The sequence below is a fragment of the Ochotona curzoniae genome, unplaced genomic scaffold (genome assembly GCF_017591425.1).
Source record: "Ochotona curzoniae isolate NIBS_2020 unplaced genomic scaffold, NIBS_Ocur_1.0 scaffold_4701, whole genome shotgun sequence".
NCBI classification, from domain to species: domain Eukaryota; kingdom Metazoa; phylum Chordata; class Mammalia; order Lagomorpha; family Ochotonidae; genus Ochotona; species Ochotona curzoniae.
Window position 1 is genome coordinate 72,030,708 of NW_024467122.1, and position 17,179 is coordinate 72,047,886.

The 17,179-nt window shown below is 55.1% G+C and overlaps 1 protein-coding gene across 3 annotated transcripts in view; it reads right to left on the bottom strand.

Moving 5' to 3' along the window:
• Window positions 1-674: 674 nt before the first annotated feature.
• The window catches only part of ANP32A (acidic nuclear phosphoprotein 32 family member A), a 31,359-nt gene continuing 14,854 nt past the window's right edge, over window positions 675-17,179 (bottom strand). The window contains exons 2-7 of one of the 3 annotated variants that reach the window (XM_040970105.1): window positions 6,419-6,568; window positions 6,166-6,288; window positions 4,507-4,723; window positions 3,514-3,593; window positions 1,616-1,676; window positions 675-1,455 (exon numbers count right to left, since the gene is read on the bottom strand). In XM_040970105.1, the coding sequence (XP_040826039.1) occupies window positions 1,394-1,455; window positions 1,616-1,676; window positions 3,514-3,593; window positions 4,507-4,723; window positions 6,166-6,288; window positions 6,419-6,568 (693 nt within the window). In that variant the 3' untranslated portion in view covers window positions 675-1,393. Of the gene's footprint in view, window positions 1,456-1,615; window positions 1,677-3,513; window positions 3,612-4,506; window positions 4,724-6,165; window positions 6,289-6,418; window positions 6,569-17,179 lie in introns of all 3 variants that reach the window. The other 2 variants (XM_040970104.1, XM_040970103.1) reach the window with 2 other exon arrangements.

Below are 17,179 nucleotides of genomic sequence, written 5' to 3' on the forward strand. Positions count from 1 at the left end.
TTTTCAAGCGACTCTTGGCATCTTTCCTGCTTGTATTCCAGTCCGCCATCTCTCTCCTGAGGACACACCACTGAACCCTACTTAGGGATCACAGATACTAGGATCAGGGTCTAGTCCCTACAAGCCCTTCCTATAAACAAACAAAAAAAAAGTGCTGCCTGATCCCTTTCCCCCTTACCTACCAACCCCGAGCTAGCAGCTTTTCCAGGATTCATCTCACACTAGCTCCGTGGCCTCCTACTGGACTCAAAAGAAGCCATCCCCCAAAAATTGTATAAAAAGATTTATTGAAATTTATCAATGACAAACATGTAAAACTCAAAAGTTTGGCTCTTCTGAGGGGCAGGAGAGAACCCGGGGCACAGGCTGCTTGTACAAGAGTTGGATGGAACATGGGTTAGAAAGGACACAGCACTGCTTACAGCGACCGTGGGAGGAACATGAACACACAAGGACATGAGCTAGGAATCCGCAGTCATTTCCGGTCCCTACTAGGTAAGAAAATACAATTTCACGTTAGCTTTTCCGTGCTCAGGTATACAGAAGAAACAACAAAAATCTCAAAGCAAACCAGACCTGCCGTGTCTCCTGTGTACAAGCCTGCCACCATGTTCTGGGCACGGCCATGGATGCATGGGAGAACTCCACCATCTAAAATCACGGGTTCCGGCACCTTCCAGAAAAACACAGGCCAGTTTTCTTGATGTTGCCGACAGACAGATGTCGGCAGGTGAATGCTACCAGGTCCAGTTTATTTGCCATTCCAGCTCACGGCCGCTGGGTTTGGTGTCCTGTCCCCCAGCCCTCAGGACACTGTGTCGTCTCAGCAGCGACAGGAGCCCGCCACCCTCTGGGCAAGGGACCAGGGAAGTGGAACGACAGGGAAGAGCCCTGGAACCCATGCCAAATCCACCTGCCTGCAGACCACTGTTTACAACCCAAGAACTGCAGGGAAATTGCGAGGACCAGAGCTAGACTTGAACAGACACAGCTTCAGGCCTGGGCCCTCCAGGGCTCAGAGTAAATGGATTGAGGTCTAGTGCCCCATCCCTCTGCCAACTCCAGGGACCCGGGACCCACCAGGAAATGTCCCAGCCCATGGCATCGGAGGGGGACAGATGCTTAGTCGGTGTGTACTTACAGGGACGAAACCAGACACAAAGGAAGAGGAGGGGGAAAAAATAAAGGATGGCAGTAAAAATAGTCTTTTATTCCACCCCTCCCGCCCCCCCCCCCGCGACCCCCAGTACACGGTTCCCCTCTCGTTCCCACGGCAACGTTACAATCAGAAAAAAATAAGTTTCAGGGGGGCAGGATTTGGAGGAGGGGGGAGGGGAGACGGGTAAAAACAGTCAAATCACAATAGGAATTTTTTTCAAAATAGTGATTCCGCTCAGTCGTCCTCTTCCCCTTCGTCTTCGGGGTCTCGTTTCCGCTTCTGACCCCTTTCTTCCTCTGCAAGGGCAAGGATTTCTGTTAGACCCCCATCCTGTCTTCGTCACTCCACCCACCAGCTGGGGCAACCCAAGGCAAGGTGGGGCTGGGGTGAGGGTGGGGTGAGCCAGTGTTGGGCATGGCCAGGCTGCTGGGAGCCTAGAGGGAAAGGCCGTCATACCGCCAGCATCTTCCTCTTCCTCCTCATCCACTTCCCCGTCGTTGTAACCTTCCTCATCCTCCTAGGAGAAAACATGACACCAGAAAGTCACAGTGTGCTGGGGTGGACTACGATCCTGCATGCAGGGAGCACGGAAGGATGGCTGCCAGCCCTAGGCCTCCGGGATCCCCAGCCCAGGCCTGCTGCCTCTAGGTCACAGCCCAGCATCAATTCTGAGCTCGGTGCCCCGGGTGTGCAAGCTGCAGGGCACCTGTGATCGCATGCCTGGACTGGGGACATGGGCCCTGAAGACCCTTGGAGGGAGGCAAGCAGGCAGAGAGCTGCTGGCCTGAGCAGATTCCCCCACTGTGCAAAGTAGGCCAGCCTTTCTCTCATCCGTCCGTCCTCAGTCTGGTCTTGAGGCTCAGGATCAGCCGCTGCCTCCCCCTCTTCAGTCCCTGCAGTGGTGTAGTCAAGGCCCCAGAGGCTGTCTGTAGCCCTCCCCCACTCCAACCTGCTCAGGATTCAGCCAGGGGTGTGGCTTCCCCACAACACACAGACACACACACACACACACACACACACACACACACACACACGCGCGGCATCCCTGGGTGGTGAACCCTGCGGCCCCTGGCTGCAAAGTCCTTGGCAACAGATTGCATTACATGAAGAGAAACATCCTTCGGTACTGTCATCAGATAGCACCCTCGCCTGCCTGCCTGCCTGCCTGCCTGCTGAGGCTGAGAGAGAGAGAGAGAGCGTGTGTGTGTGTGTGTGTGTGTGTATGCACACACGCCTTTTTGAGTTCCCCCACCCTAGAAGCGTGCAGATGGTCACTGAGATTACAGCCACAAAACAAGCCCGCACGCTGTCACGCTCGTGACAGGAAGGGCAAGGCCACTAGTCCATCAGCCACAGCACAACTCACTGGCCTGTCCAGCTGGGGGAGGGCAGTGCCTGCCTGTGACCCTGCAGAAGGGACTGTGGAGGGAGAACAAGATGGTCCAAGCCCCTCTCAACAGCTGTTGTATGTGTGCCAGCCTGGGGACACTAGCCGGGGCCGGGTCGAGTGGGGTCGGGCTGGACTGGGCTGGCGGGGAGGCTGCGTCTGAGCCAAGTCTGTGCCACAGCGGATGTCTGTGTCCTCCAGGGAGGGACAGGAAACAGGGAGCGGAGGGGGTGTGCAAGAGGGACACGCAGGCACCTGCTTGGGCCACTGTCCTGTTAAACCTTTCTAGAGCTGGTGCACTTCTGAGCAAGTTATAGAATATGACTCCACGACACCGAGACCGAATATTGACAGTAACAAAGCCCAGGTGCATTGTAGGGGATGGGGGAGGCAGGGCAGGAGCGTGGAGGAGGGCATGGTGTCCACAGCAGGTGGCCAAACTCACACTTTGCCAAATGCCGCCTCAGAGCAGCTTCCTCATGTCCTATCCTCTCAGTGGCCCAGTGAGGAAGGCACTGGGAGCCCTACTTTACAAAGGGACAGGTACAAGGAGGTCCAGTGCACACTCCAAGTGTGTGTGTACGTGCGTGTGTGTGGGGGTGGGCGGGGAATGGGAAGCAGCCTGCACCACGCTCTCCGCCTCTGTACTCTGCCACCCTCACGGCCACCTCCCCTCCAGGTTCGGGCCACCCCAAGGGGTACCATCTCCCCTTCCCCTGACTGGAGGCAGCACTGTCTCCTGCTGCTGCTCCCCCCCACCCGCCCCCGAACTCCGTGGAAGCTGGAAGGGGGCACGTGGACTCTGTCCTTTTCTAACAGACTCATTGGCGAGGAAGGAAAAGCCAGACCCACCTTTAGCAGGTGAATTCTTGCCCCCATCATCTTCTTCCTCACTCCCCAGCCACCCTCCCCAAACCTCCTGCAAACCGGCCCCGTTAAATGGATCCTATCCAGCACCCCTCCTCACCTCCTCCTCTCCACTCACGTCCTCCTCTTCGCCCTCCTCCTCCTCGTCCTCGTCCTCCTCGTCTTCCACTACCTGAGCGTCTTCGTCAAACAACTCTTCTGTGTGAAGGGGACAGGACTGGTGGTGAGCTGGCCTGGCTCACACAGCACAGCCCCGCAGCACCTCTCCCCCAGGCCCATTTAAGCCCAAGGGCAGATTCGAGGATTCAGGGCCAGCAGGGACTGGGATAGGAGCCCTTCTCCTCCCAAGGCCTCCAAAGCTACAGACTTCGTCAGGGAGCGGGTACCCAGGAAAGCCAAGATGGTTTTCTTTTTTTTTTGGGGGGGGGGGGGTAAGAGTGGAGGGGGCGTAGCCAGACTTCTTGATTTCACAGCAAGGAATCTAAGACAGGAGGAACCCATCTTGGTCAAGTACACACACCCAAGTCACTGCAGAGCCAGGTCCAACGCTGGCCCAGGTCCCTGCTTATCTGCAAGACCCTGCTCCTCTACTGTGCAAACCCAGCTCTGTGCCTGAGCAGCGTGGCAGGTGGCTGCTTCTTGAGCCCTTCAGCCAACCAAGCTGCCCTGCAGGTTTCCCCTTGTGTTCTTCCAGAAGTTTCTGCCTCCTGGCAGCGCTGCCAGGGAGCCCTGCAGCCTTCCTCATTTTCAATCCTTGGGGTCCCCAGAGTACCTGAGCAGGCACTCTAGGTGCTGGCCATGTGGTCCTGTGGGTGGCAGCCACCATGGGGCCCCAGTCCCTTGGCTCAGTCCTGCCACCACCTAGGATTCTCCCTCCTCCCCCCATATACAAAGAAGCTGGGGTACACTACAGACATATGGAGAACCTCCCTTCCCAGGATGCTCTGCAAATGAGGGAGACATGCGGGGGACTGTGGGGAGCTGGCCTACAGGGAAGTGACCATTGCAGCTGCAGGCTCTCAGGGCGCCTCTTGCGGTTCCTGCATCCCATTCTCCAGCTGAGTCCCCACAGCTCTCCACTTTGGCCACTCACCATCCTCCTCGTCCTCCTCATCCTCCTCCTCCTCGTCGTCATCCAGGCCCTCCACGTAGCCCTCGGCATCTGAGTCGGAGGCCTCCTTGTCATCCCGGTCGTAGCCATCGAGGTACGTGAGCTGCGGGAGGAGCTCAAACACGTTTTCCCGGTAGTCGTTCAGGTTGGTCACCTCGCAATTGAAAAGGTCTAAGCTCTTGAGGTTTTCTAACTTTTTCTGTAGGTGGCAAAACAGAGTCAAGAGTGAGCAATTTGCAGGTGGTGGGACAGAGAGGGTGGGCAAGAGGCAGTGGGTGACAGGAAACCTAGGTCAGGCTCAGCTCTTCACCAGCCCTGGGCTGTCGACCTCAGCGGACTCATTTGGAAGATGGGGCTTGGACTTGATGATGGTTAAAGCTGCACCCACCAAGTGCACTTTGATTCTGCAAGTGTAGCTTTTGCCTTAGCAGTGACCAGCTGGCCATGGACCAAGGCTCTGCTGGTGTGTGAACCAGGAAATCTACCCAGCCCTGTCTCCAGCGCCGGAGGGGAAGAGGAGGCACCCTGAGCTAACAAATGTCCTCCTCCTGCACCTGCTAAGGTGAACCCAGCGCCTTTTGGAAGTCGACATGTCCTGCCGCTTCTGCAGGTGAGCAGACGGAGCACAGAACCATGCTTTGTCTAACATCTCCCACGGCATCTCACCGAACGCCAGTGTGGGGAAGCTACTGAGGGAGGGACAGAGACACAGAGAGAAGGAGAGAGAGATCTCTAATGGTGAATGAGACACTCAGTGCCCTGCCACAGCCCCTATTCAACATAGCACTTCATAGCACTTGTATAATCAAGTAATGAGGATCAAAAAACTTCTAGGCAGACCTAGACAGTCCTGCCTGCTGCTCTGAGATCACAGCAGGGCTGGGAGGGACTTCCATGGCACGTGCATGCTAGAAGGCCTGGCACAGAAACACCAGCTCACTGCCTTGTAGCCCAGGCCCATGGACAAGCCCCCTGGACAACCATGGAAGACAGGGTGCCTGTTAGGCCAGAATTTACCAAGGCAAGCTGAGGGCTCCACCCTGTTGTTACCCAGCGTGGGGGTGGGGATATGGCTGAGTGTCCCCCTGGATGCTCTGTAGCTGTACTGACAATAGATATGCTGACTGCAGGCTTCCCTGCCCCAGCTGTCCCATCAGGGACACAGCAGCCCATTTTCCCGGACCCCCAGGAATTCGGTCATACAGCTGCTAGGACAAGACCACACTCTGCCTACAGCCCGCCCCTTTCTTTTGGCTGACTGGGGTGTGCTCAGCTCTGTTGAGGCCTCAAGCCTGGTTACCACCACCACCACCACTACCACCACCACACCACCACACCGGGACCAAAGGATTTGTCCACCCCAATCAAGGCTCTGGGTCAGGGCAGCCAGCCTCTGGCTGGGGATTCCGAATGCGAACAGCAGGAGGAGGAAGCCCAGCTTCCCTGGTGGGCAAAAGGCCATGGCCAGCTCCAGGGGCCTCAGTTCCCCTAGGGATGAAGCAGTGATCGCAGTTCTGATTCTACCATCCCACGGCACATCACAGAGTCAAAGGGATTAAGTGGGGAGGAGCAGGAACGTTGGGTACTGGCTCGTCCCTCCCACCTCCCCATCGGGGCCAGGGGAGCACCCAGATGACTTACCAGGGGCTCTATCGTGCTGAGGTCTTTAATTTTATTTCCGCTTAAGTTTAGATGCGTAAGGTTCGGACACTTTTCTGCCAATACTTCCAGGCCCCCTGAGATTCTGTTATCGCTTAGTTCAAGCTGAATGAGGCAGGTAGAGAGACAAGGCAGAAAAGGTGTTCAAACACCTGCTAAGCGGCCCCACCTTCAATCCCAGGAGCCTCGCTCCCCACTCCTTCCTCCCGTCGCCTTTCCGACTGCTCACACTCACCTTCTTGAGTTTGTTTAACTTTGGTAAGTTTGCGACTGAGGTGAGGCCGACGTTGATTGTACTCAAGAATTCCAGTTCTTCAAATTCATCTGTCAGGCCTTCAATTTTGCCTTCATTCGACCGACAGTTGTCCAGGACAAGCTCTTTCACCTGGAAGGGAGGTGCCAGGTCAGCGTGGGAGAGGCGGACGGGGAGGAGACAGAGGACACTAGGGCCCTTTTTTCCATCACTGCCCTGTTGGACAGCAGATAACAGCCTCGTTCATCTTGGCTTTTCCATCACTGGCAATGCTTGATTGAAGAGGGCAGCACCAGGCTGGGCAACAGCAGGAGCAGGCAAGTGACCGATGCCAATGGGAGATAGACCCCCTGACCCCTGCTGCCTTTAGCCAGGCTGGTGATCTCATTCCAACCCCGCAGCCACACTTCCCCAAAGCCCCTCCAGTTGTGAGGGGAGGGGCATCTTTGGACCTCACCCCACTGCTGCCTCCTGGGTGGCTAGCTGCCTGCTTCTTACTCCCAGAGCCCACCACCTTCCTGTCACCTCCATGTGTGTGCCAAGTGCTCTTCAGCCTGCTCCCCAGTTGGCATGTGTCACTGCAGTCACCTGCTTGGCCTGCCCCACCCCAGGGGATGGGGGGTGGGGGCAGCTCTAGGGACTGCTCCCAGACTTCCCTCTTCCAGCCCAGCGCCATCCTAGAGAATTCCCCAAGGATGGAAAGGTTCTGTGCTGGGCTGCATTTGCCATGTGTGGTCACTGAGCCCCTAATTTATGAATTTGGGTGTGCAGGGGCTCCTGGCTGGGCTTCTCAGAGCCCCACATGGAGACAGGGAAACCCACATGCCTGGGGGCGCACAGTGGAATGCTGAGGCCCAGGCCTGCCTGTCTGCCTTCTCCTCGTCCCACATCTGGGTGCTGCAACCCTTCATTTCTGATGAGCTTGACAGGACCAACGCGTGCATGAGGTGGTTAGTGGCACACGGAGCTGAAGGCGAGACAGCGGGCTTGAATGAAGAAGGTAGGAAGAGCACTGAGTTTTCAGCTTGAAATGCCTCCACATAATGAGGCCAGCAAGGGTACCCAGGCGCCTGGAGAAGCCTGCTGGGGTGACCTGACCTCTGAGGGGCGGGGAACTATGCCTGGTGGCACTGGGGCTGCTTGCTAGGCCCTTCAGCACTGTCCTCGCCAACCCCCAACCCCTTTGTAAGGCATGAGCCCCTCAGAGAGGCTTCCCATGGCACAGGCCTGCCCTCAGTCAGCTGCCCTTGTCCCTCAGAGCAGGTCACCTTGCTTCAGTCCCTGCCAGGTCCCTGCACTGGGCCGAGGGTTAACTTGGAAGAAAAGCAGATGGGAACAGAGAAGCTGCCTGCCCTTCCTCCCCATACCCTGGTACCCGAGGACCACTGCTTGGCAAGGGGACGGCTGTTCCCTCCCAGAGCCAACAAGCCTCTCACCATGCCCAGCTTCTTCCTGGGAGGGGACATCCAGTTCCCTAGAGAGGCCAGATGTCTAGGTCAAGCCACCTTCCCAAGGTCACTGGTAAGAAAGCCTGGGAAAAGATTCTGCAAAGCCTCAGGGGTCACGGCCAGTGGAGGGACAGGCAAGAGGGAGACCCACGCTGTTCCTACTGTAAATACTGCAGTAACAGGCCCACGGTCTGTTTTAGTTACTGCCTTCCCTGGGATGCCCTGGGGATTCCCAGGTCCCTGTAAGAGCATACAGTCTGGGCTGCCCTGGAACGGGACACATGTGGTTCTCCTGGACAGGTCAAGGGCTTCTCCCCTCACCACCATCAGTTGAAGACAGGAGGCTGCAGTGCTGGGAGACAAGGCCTTTGCCCTGGGGTGGCACCCTGAGTGCTGCCTGCTGACTGTCCCTGGCCACAACCCGCCTGGGATTCTATAAGCAAATACCAGCTACGCTTCTGGGCCGGCCAGCTCAGGCAGTCCCTGGCTGGTGGCATCACAGAGGCCACTCCTCTGGGGGACAGTGTTAAGCCATGGCTGCTAAGGCCTTTATTAGAAACAGTCATCAGCTCTTTCTGGAGTGTCTGCCAGGTCCACTTCAGTGCCACATGTGCACGCGTAAGACACACATGCACAAAGTCTCACTCCATCACCCTGTACATGGAGTACTTCTGCGGCACCCTCTCTATCTTAGCGTATCATCACTAGCGTGCCAAGGACACAGTAGTCCCCAGACATGATGCCACAGACAGCACCCAACTGCCTCTTCTCAGCATCCTAGTGGGGGAAGGGGAAGGCAGTGCAGGTGAGCTGCCTACCAAGTGTCCAAAACTGGGCGAAGGTCCTCTTGCCCAGCTACAGTCCTGGACACCCCATGGCCACTGTTAACCCTTCCACATGAAAAACCTTGCTTTTATTTCTGGGGGTTATGGAGTGGTATTCTGCTTAAAAAAAGAAACACACACACACTTTATAAAGCCCATTTGCCCTGCCAAGTCCTGGGTGTGAGTGATATGCAAAGTTAAAATTAACCTGAAAATTTGTACTTTGGGATTCGGCTCGCTTCCAATTCCACTGACCATTTAAAAATACCCAAATGTGGCTCCCATCGTAGTCTGACACCCGAAATTACTCTGCCTGCACCAGGAGCTTGTGAAACCCCCAGAGACCAATCTCTATGGGCCCCAGTGCTTCATTCCTTGAGCTGTGGGCAGGGAGCCCCAAAGGCTCCCCAGATGTCAGGCTGCCTGGCTCTGACATTTCCCTGGCTCAAACTTCTGTGACCAAATCAAACGCAATGTACACTCCTTACTCAGAGGGACAACTCGCCAAATTCAAAACTGGAGCTCTCCTGTCCATTCCCACGTTGTACCTTGGTCACCTCCAGTCATTTCTGAGACCGTGTTTGCCTCCAGATGAGGTTTGTGTGACCATGGGAATGGACGTGGTTAGAAGGCAGACTGGGCTACCGGACGACGCCAAGGATCTGACCAGCTCCCACGTATGTGCTTCTGCCTCTGCCACCAAGGTCGTCACCAGCATCTGTGGAACCCACATAGTGCAAACACCAGCCTGGAAATCAGCCCCGGCTTCCCTATGCTTCAAAACCACTTAGGTTCCTAAACATTGCCTCAACGTATGTCTTCTGCGTAAGCTCTACCACCTTCCTCGAATCTCAGGGCTCCTCCCCCAACCTATCCACCCCACAAATCTGGCTCAAGCCTCGCCCCGCTCCGGCTGAGACGCCTCGCATACCCCCAGCTTGAGAATCCCAGGGTGGCAGGCAGCTGCTGGATGAATCATTTAATCGTATATTAAGCACCCAAGCCTCCTAGAGGTCAGCGATTGTCCTTCCTCGTAATCAGACTAGTAGCAGCGCACACCATGCCAGGTGTGGGGCTGGGGACCCATGAGGCGGCAGGGTCTTGGACAGCACCAGGAGGCGAACCAATGCTGCACACACATTACCTTGAACAAGCAAGCCCCGCCACCACCACCACGACGTGGCAAGCCTGGGCCCCAGGAGGCAGGGCAGCTGTATGTGTGCCAACTGACCTGGTCTGCAGCCCTGTGTACACATGCCCTGCTGGCTGACGGCACACGGCGGGGGAGGGAGAATCTGACAGCAGCACAAGGGGTGGTGGCTGGCTGGGAGGAGACAGACGGGCAGCAGGAGGATGGAAGCTGGGAAAAGGGCACTTTTCAAATGCCTCTGCCAGAAGACAGGCACGCTCAGGGCAGACAAGGGGGACTTTGGGGGCAGAGCTAGCTCCAAGGACCCCAGGGTGGTGGTGCCGCCCCCGGCTCACGTGCCTCTAAGGAAGCAGCCAGAGTTGGAGAGGAGAGAAACGGGCAGTGAAAGGATGCTTTGTTTTCCCAGCACTTCCTGAGGCGATCTGGAGAGGTGGACAGAAGGTAGGCAGACCTGGCGCAGCGCCAGAACCTCTATTTATGAGCCTAGCATGCTCCTCGGAGCTTCCGCTTCCTCCGAGGACTGGAACGCAGGGAATCACGTGTCCAGGGCACCCTCCACCGGGAAAAGGGCCACTTGCCTGCCCTTCTATGCGCAGGCATCTTGCTGATGCACCTAGCCACAGCATGGGGCCCCAAGGCAGCTTAGCCAAGAGGCCACCAAGGCCACCATTAGGAAGTTAAGGGAAGACTGTTCCCGTAACACCTGTTGGCGAACCAGGTTGCTTTGCTAGGAGCACACCCTGCCTGGTTTTACTTTCACACTAACCTTGAGCCCGGATTTCCTTTCCCTTCACTGAGCAGGAACCCAAAATTCTTGTAGCTTTGTTTTCCCCCTTGTCCAATTTAGTGTTCAGGTCCCAGACTTTGCACAGAAGAGAAGACTCAAATTCGATTGACCCCGGGTTTTTTTTTTTTTTCAGTGCGTGTGGGCTCTAAATAGGTCAGCTTTTAAATGGGCCATCCCCTGTTGCAGATTCCATTTCTAGCTAGAAGGCCAAACTGTTGGAGACCCGGTTTCAGACAGGGGGTGAGAGAGAGGAGAGATACTTGTGATTTTGTTGCTTATCAATCCTACAGTTCTGCTTCACAGCTGCGGTGGCTGGCAGAACCCTCGCCAGATGCCTTGGAGACAGAAGCCAAGGCTCTGGGTGTTTGCAGGCCAGGGGTCTGACCCACAGACCCACAGCAAGAGGCAGCCTCCCAGCCGGCACCTCAGGGTGCCATGAGGTGTGCCTGGCTGAGGAGGCAGCTCACAGTAAATTTTCTTCTATTACTTAACATCTTTTTTTTTTTTTCCACCCATGACCCACTGTTTGCAAAATGCTGGTTTATCTAGAGCTGAAGTCGGGGAGCCCGAGCATAGTGACTTTGGAGAGACCCTGGGAGGAACAGATCCTGTTTTGGGGCGTGGGCAGCCACACCTGGCAAAGGGCAGGGTCCCACGTGACTTAAAAACAAAAGTATGTCCCTCAGGAAAAAAAAAAAAAACCTCTCTCGGGTATTCAGAACGTGTTTCCTGCCTGGAGAGGGCAAGCCTGGGGTGGGGCAGGTGCACGTGGCCTGGGAAGTGGGTGGCGCCATCCTCCCCATCTCAGGGAACCCAGAAGCAGGGCGCGCCCCCACTGCTGGTGGAGGGGAGGGCCCTGGCCCTGGCCCACACAAACCCTGTGACTCCAGCAGCTCTGAGCTGCCCGGAACCAGCTTTGCTTCTCCCCCAGGCTTCCCCAGGGGGCGTGGGGAGGACTCTGTGTGCCTTTGCCAAAGCAGAGGAGCTGGTTCTACCATGGAGATACCTCCAGCCAGGGCCCCTAATGACTCAGGTGGTGGTGCCTCCCCACTCCCACTCCCCGTGAGCAAGCCTCATTCCAGCCCAAACTGTTTCTGCTACTCCACTTCAAGGACTTGTCAGCTCCACCTCCTACAGGAAGACTTTCCTGATTGCCCAGACCCTACCTGTCCTGATTTAGACACCTACAGAATCAGGCGCTCCCAGAGCTGCAGCAGGGCTGCCCAGGGAGCTGTCTGGGGTCTTAGGTCTGACTTTGCTGGGAGTAGGGAGTCGCAAGCGGCAGGTGAGACGACCAGGTGAAAAATCTAGCGGTTGTTCATTTTCTCCCTGCAATACTGGGAGAGGCACGAATTGGAAGAAAGATCTAATGGTTGCGCTTGACAGAGCAGCTGGAGTTTGAATGAGAACGAGGAAGAGAAGGGAAGGGTGAGACGCACCCAGGTTTGGTGCCAGGAACACTGTCCAGTCAGAGCCCTAGAGCTCAGGCAGCTCACAGCCACTCTTCAGCCTTCTGCGGCTGTCTCATGCACACACTGGATAATGGGGTCCGGGTCCTCTCTGCCTCTGAGAGTCTATGGGTCCATACCCCACCACCACACACCCAAACGCCGTCAGTCCCAGAGGAGGTGGGCAATTTCACGGACCAGGGAGCCAGCACTTGTCGCCTGGGATGTGGGAAAGAAATCTGGGACATGGGGTGGGTCTCCTGGATGGTGAGTAGGATGTTTGGTCTCTGAACACAACAGCAGGAGCACAAGGGAGGAGTCTGGAGGGCACCAGGTCCCAAACATGGGGGCCGGGGGGGCATGGCCTCTGAGGGGGTTCCAGCTCAGACTCCTGGGGCACAGAAAAACCAGAGCACACAGCAGGCTCTCATACCACAGAGGAGCCAGGAGGAGACCCAGAGGCAAGGCAGGGAGGGAAGTGGGGTTCAAGTCAATTTCACCTCCTAAAATGCCACTCTGATCATATCACATCTGGCCTCTTCACTCCCTGGACCAAGGTCCTTCTCAGCTAGGCCTGTGGCTCAAGCACTGGTCCAGCAAGCCCCCACCCAAAGTCCCTCGACTGGAGGGCACTTATTAAAAAAATGTTTTTTGATGGATTTTAAATATTTATTTGGATGCAGACAAAACTTTGGACTCTTTGCTTTGTTCATACCTTGCATTTTCCATGTACTTTCTGAAGATCCCTCATGTATGGATTTCCAAATGCTTAGCACTGAAATAAGTTCATCTTTTAAAGGTTCATTGTCCATGAGCCTTTAAAAATGTTCTTGAATGGCCCGGCGCAGTGGCCTAGCGGCCAAAGTCCTCACCTTGCATCTGGCGGGATCCCATACGGGTGCCGTTTCTAATCCTGGTGGCCCCACTTCCCATCTAGCTCCCTGCTTGTGACCTGGGAAAGCAGTAGGGGAGTGTGGGAGACCCAGAAGAAGCTCCTGGCTCCTGATAGGCTCAGCTCCAGCCGTGAGGCTACTTGGGGAGTGAGCCAGCGGATGTAAGATCTTCCTCTCTGTACATCTGACTTTCCAATAAAAAAAAATCTTAAAGTGCTAAAGCACAGGAACAAACCAAAGAGGAGGGGCCCGCATGTGACAAGTGGTTAAGCTGCTGCTTGGGACACATGCCTCGCCTACAGAGTACTGGGTTCAAGTCCCACCTCCACTTTCAATCCTGCTTCTGAATGCTCATGTGCACCTGGGGAGGCAGGCAGCAAGCGGTGGCTTAGGGAGCTGTATCTCTGACACCCCCGTGGGAAACCCGGACAGAGTCCCACTCTCCAGGCTTTGGCCTGGCTTGGTTTTGGCTCTTGCAGGTCTCTGGAAGAGGGAATCCAACAGGGAAAAGATGGCTCTGTGCCTTTCAAATACATAAAGCTCATGCCAGCTGTGTGGATGGAAACAAGCAGGAGGGATCGAGTTCCTTGGTCAGGGTCCCTAGACATCCTGCACCAAGAGGACCAAACCTCAAATTCCCAAGCTTGAAGAAGGCAAAGGTGGCATCTCAAAACTGGGACAGGAACAAGCGGAGAAGCTCTGACATCTCGGCCTGGGGGCAGGGAGAAGCGTGATAGCTTGTTCTCTGCAATGGTTCTGTGCTACTAAGATATGCGTGCAGGAACAATTGAGAATGAGTTGTCTGCCCAATATAAACCCAACGATCTTTATTTTTACTTGAGAGGGAGAGACACATAACGTTCCCCATCTACTGGTTCAACCCCTAAATACCTGCAGCAGTTGGGGCTGGGGCGGAAGCAGAAGCCAGGGACACAATCCAGTTCTCCCATGAGACATCACTGCTGCTTTGCAGAAATCTGCATTAGGGAAAAGCTGCAGCCAGGAGACAGGAGCATGCTCACCGCAGGTCTAAACACCTGCTCCCAGAGAAGGCTTTAGTCCTTCCCCCTTTTTTTCCCAAATATTTACTTATTTATTTGAAAGGCATGGTGATAGCAAAAAAGGAAAACATCCTCCCATCAATTCATCCCTCAAATGCCTGCTACAGCTAGGGCTGGAAGGGGCCCGGATTCATGGACCATCTTTCATGCCGTCCCAGGTGCCTGAGCAGGAAGCTGGACTGGAAGCACAGGAGCCAGGACCAGAGCCACACTCCAATCTGGGACGCCAGTGTCAAAAGCAGCAGCTTAGCCTGCCAAGGCAATGGTCCTCTTGAGAGACCATCTTGAGACAGGGTCTTCAGATTGTGCCAGCTGTCTCACTGAAAAGGGTGGCTGCTCTGAAAACTGCGTGCCCCATCTCCCTGCAGGGACTCAGAAGGCTGCTCAGTGACCATCGGCAGAGGGCTCTGCGCTCCAAGTGCCAAGGTAACAATACTGTAAGCTCAAGCCCTGCAAAAAAAAAAAATTGAGCCTGGGGTCTTTTCAGCTCTGAGGATGTTGTGACTTGATTGTTTCCCCTTAAAGAAGCATGACTCGCTCAGGGCACAGGCCTGGTTGACTCACTTACCGCTCTTTTACACTCTGTCTATTCCACGCCAGCCATGGCAAGAGGCATTAGATGCGGTAACAACCCAAACTAGATGGCTGTCCTGGGGAGTTTAACATTCCACCACAAGTGCCAATAAACACACTCTGCGAGTAACGTGCATCAAGTCTGCTAAGGAATAAGAGAAAAGCAAGGACACCAAGGGGCCTTATTGTGGAAAAGGTGCTCGGGGCAGGCACAGCCCAGGTGCACGTTCAGTAGGAGATGAAACGGAGAAAATGTCTGGAAAGAGCATCCCAAGAAGGAACAGCCTTGACAAATGCTCTGGCAGTTTAAAAAAAAGTATTTGTCCCACTCACCCTTCCACACACAGCTGAGAGTGGGGTGGGAGACTGCACAGGTCAGATAAGACAGAACCACCTGGACCACTGCACCGGAGACAAGACCTAAAACCCAAGGTTCCCCGGGACCAGCACTGGGGTGCAGCAGGCTGAGCTGTCTGCTGGGGACACCAGCAAGTTATGACCACTCTGCTTCCAACCCAGCTCCTGTTGATGCACCTGGAAAGGTAGCAGAAGGTGCTTCACTTCCCACGCGGGAGGCCTGGATGTAAACCTGGCCTAGACTTTACTGCTGTGACCATCTGGGAGAGTGAACCAGAGAATAGAGATCTTTCTCTTGGCCTGTCAAAAAACTGAATTATTATTTTTAAAGGTTTTTTTTTTTCCCCCTGGCTTACAGGATAAAAGTGCAAGGAGTTATTTTCAGAACCGTGCTCACCCCAGATTTCCCGAGTGAATGGGCTTATGTCGTATCCCAGAAAGGAGCTTTGGGGAGTGCTCTTTTATTTGAAAGAATGACAGAGAGAGAGGGAGAGAAATATCTTCCATCCACAGGCTCACTCCCCAGTTGGCTGCAATGGTCAGGCTGGTCTGGAGCAGTCTGGAGCCAGGAGATTCTTCTGGGTCTTCCATGTGGGTGCAGGAGTCCGAGTACTCAGGCCACGTTCTGTTGAATTTCCAGGTACATTATCAGGAAACAGGATTGGAAGTGGAGCAACTGGTACTCGAACTGGTGCCCATATGGGAGGCAGTGCTCCTGATGAGCACAATGTTAGAAAACCTGGCGGGGCTCCTGGCTTTACCACTCAGGAGCTGTGTGTGGTTCTGGACAAGACTGCATTTCACTGAGACACCATTTGTTCATTTTTAAAACCAATCTCACACATCACCAAGGGCCCCATGAGAGAAGAGGTGTGTGGGGGGGGGCAGGAGGCAGGCAGTAGGAAAGCAGGCTGGCCTGGAGGCCGCTGTCATGAGCACAGTTCCCAGCCAGGACTTGAACCCCAGTGAGCAGAGACCAGCGGTCACGCAGCTCAGATCCCCCCACATTGCCCTGCATGGAGCTCCAAAGGACATCTGCTGAATTGAAAAGCATTACAAACTGGGAAAACACATTACCATCTCTGTCCCTGTTAATCGGTAGTGACCTGCCCACTGTAGAACCATCACTTGATGGAAAGAACACCCTGGGGTGGCGTGCTTAGAGGACCACCTGCAACAGGGTTGGGAATAGGGCCTCACACCTCTGCACTACCCAGGGAAGCAAGCCACGCAAGAAGAAGATAGGACACACACATGCCACCACACCAGACCAAGTCTTGAGCCAGTATCATTGCTTTGCTGCGTGGAGGAGCTAGATCAAGGCCCCTTTGTTCAGTATGATCCTTCTTGCAGTTTCCAACCCAAGAGAAAAAGAAGATACACAGGCTGCTCTTCCTCCCACGTGAGCCTCCATCTTGACCAGCCCACCCACTAGGCACGTCCCAGAGCCTGCTTACACATGGAAGAGCAAAGGGCCTAACTCAGGTCCCCACCCCGAATTCCGGTTTAGGTGCCAGCCTAACAGTCATGAGAACCACCCTTGGATCTGCCTCGCGAGTGCTTGGTATGGCACAGTGTCCCTGTATCATCAGCTTTTCTTATTGATGCAGATTTGGGTTGCTTCCCATCTTTCATTATAACTAACAATTTTGCGATGAAGAAGAGCTTGCCTGTGTCATTTTGCATCTCCCTAGCTTAGCTGTAACAGGGAGCTGGAATTGGCTCCTAGTTTTGACCCATGGAAGTTTCAGGGTCCTGCAATCTGGCCAACTCGCTGCCACCTGCCTGCTCACAGGAACAACTCACTGAACTCCTGTCCATTCATTAAATACTGGTTAGCCCTGGCTAAGTGCCAAGCATAGCAGTAGGTGCTGTCCCGCCCTTGCCGCTTGCCCCCACAGCGTCCAGTCTGAGTAGAACCCACAGAAGGAACCACCACGGTGGCCCTCATAAGCCATCCAACCTGGGGACCAGAACCCCTGCCTGAAAACGGGTGACCAGAGCTATACTTAAAGGTACAGGCTGCCAAGACCCTGGTGAACCCCATGCCAGGCTCTCGGGAAGTGCCCAGCAGCCAGAAAGTCTCGGCTGAACCCAAAGGGAATCTTAGTGAGGGTGGTGGCAAGGGCAGGGAGCGGCTCTGGGGAAAACCAGAAGGCAGGCAGGAATACACAATGGCTTCCTAGCTGGAGCAGCAGCCCA